The 1,769-nt window shown below is 38.7% G+C and overlaps 1 protein-coding gene across 1 annotated transcript in view; it reads right to left on the bottom strand.

The window, feature by feature from the left end:
- Positions 1 to 1,769, bottom strand: part of LOC106525707 (protein boule-like) — a 17,406-nt gene that overhangs the window by 14,008 nt on the left and 1,629 nt on the right. Inside the window, exons 2-5 of the mRNA XM_014020030.1 lie at positions 753 to 905; positions 523 to 614; positions 385 to 439; positions 215 to 290 (exon numbers count right to left, since the gene is read on the bottom strand). Of these exons, the coding sequence (XP_013875484.1) occupies positions 215 to 290; positions 385 to 439; positions 523 to 614; positions 753 to 905 (376 nt within the window). The remainder of the gene's footprint in view (positions 1 to 214; positions 291 to 384; positions 440 to 522; positions 615 to 752; positions 906 to 1,769) is intronic.

The raw sequence follows: 1,769 nt of genomic DNA, 5'->3' as shown, positions 1-1,769 counted from the left end.
TATATATACATCAGCTGTTTTAAAAACTAACAACAGAAATTTATTATGTTTGTTTTTTGTTTTATTTTTAGCTCGAGAGAGAGAGGAAACTGATGGTGGATTGTGATGTTATTTCCACGGGACGTGTTTCCTGCTCGTGACATGCATGAAATGGGACATCGTTAAAAAAAACATTTCTCTCCAGAAGATCGTTTCCACCCAACTGTTAACTTACCTTGTCCTGATGGTTTCTGCTTTTTCACAGCTTGGCCAATGAAGAGTTTCTTCTCTTTGAAACAAAACCCGTTAGCCTTTTGATAAAGTAGATAAAAACAGAACGTCATATAAGGCAGTAAAATCTGGACAGATAATTTGTGTTTAAGGTTTTTTGTATATAAAACTAACGTTGCTGAGGATTTTCAGGACATCTTCTTGAGTTTCGAACGTAACAAACCCATATCTGTTTAAACAGACAGAAGATAAATAATGAAATATTTGTGCGACTAGATCTGTGAAAGGATGTAAAAAAAATTAAAAACTCACCCTTTTGACGCTCCTGAGCGATTCAAGACAACCTTCGCCTCCTTCACTGCACCATACTGTGAGAAGATATGTCTCAGGTCGCTCTCATTAACCTTAAAAGGATACAGATTTCTAATTACTAACTCAGCTTGCTGGTAACTGATTGGGAACAAATTCCCACCTTACACTCTCACTGGCTTTCTGGTTCCTGTCCTTCTGTATCAAAGATCTAAACAAACAGCAAAACTCACCTTGAAGTCAATGCCCCCGACAAAAATCCGGTTGGGGATGATGGTGCCAGGGGTGTGAGGGGCCAAGAAGTTGGTGGAGTTTTCCAGAGGGAACGCATCGGGAGCAGAGGCAGAGCAGCTGCTGTCATTGTCAGATGAATACGAAGATGTGGGCTTTAAACAAAACAACAGAAGAGTTATGGAAATTGTTACTCCCTGCAGTAAATCTTAACCATTTGAAGATTTATGTGTTGTCAATAAACATGCTCGATCCTGACAAGTCCTAAAAACCTTTCCACATTGGGTTAACTATGTCTGAATCATTTCAAATGCTCCTATAAAGTCCCAGTCATCTTACTGTCTTTTAGTGTTCCTTAAGAGAAAAATCAAAGTCTTGAAAACCATTATAAATGTATTTTTTGATGAAAACAAAGACACCACAGCCAACTTGACTAAAAATGGGTGTGTGTGGCGAGCCTTACAAACCTCTTAACTGGAATGTTTCAAAAATATCCGAAAATCAAACTGACCATCCATAACGGGAAAAATGCCACTTTGCCTAAAATCGCCAATAAGTAATTTTAAAAAAACACACCAAACATGTGCAATATACAGTACCAAACATCAGCTATGTACACATTTTCTTAACATTTTTATTGTACATTGTTTATGTTTACTGATGGTGGTCAGAGGGTCCGGTGGCACTGGTGCATGGCAGCCCCACCTCTGTCAGTGTGCCCCAGGGCAGCTGTGGCTACAGTGTAGTTTGCCATCATCAGTGTGTGAATGTGAGTGTGAGTGGGTGAATGTCTGTTAGTGTAAAGCTCTTTGGGGTCCAGAGGGACTTGAAAAGCGCTCGATAAGTTCAGTACCGTTTACCATGTGTACATAAGTGTGCTTATTTTGTAATCCTGGGTGTTTATACTTATTTTATACTAGTGTGCTTATTTCTTTCCTTTCACATTTCTCGATCTGAATGGTTACAGCTGTAATAACTGTAATTTCCCTCGAGGATAAATAAAGTATTCTCATATATAA

The sequence above is a fragment of the Austrofundulus limnaeus genome, unplaced genomic scaffold (genome assembly GCF_001266775.1).
Source record: "Austrofundulus limnaeus strain Quisiro unplaced genomic scaffold, Austrofundulus_limnaeus-1.0 Scaffold238, whole genome shotgun sequence".
NCBI classification, from domain to species: domain Eukaryota; kingdom Metazoa; phylum Chordata; class Actinopteri; order Cyprinodontiformes; family Rivulidae; genus Austrofundulus; species Austrofundulus limnaeus.
Note: the sequence above shows the minus strand (reverse complement) of the source record. Positions and strands in the feature narration are given on the sequence as shown.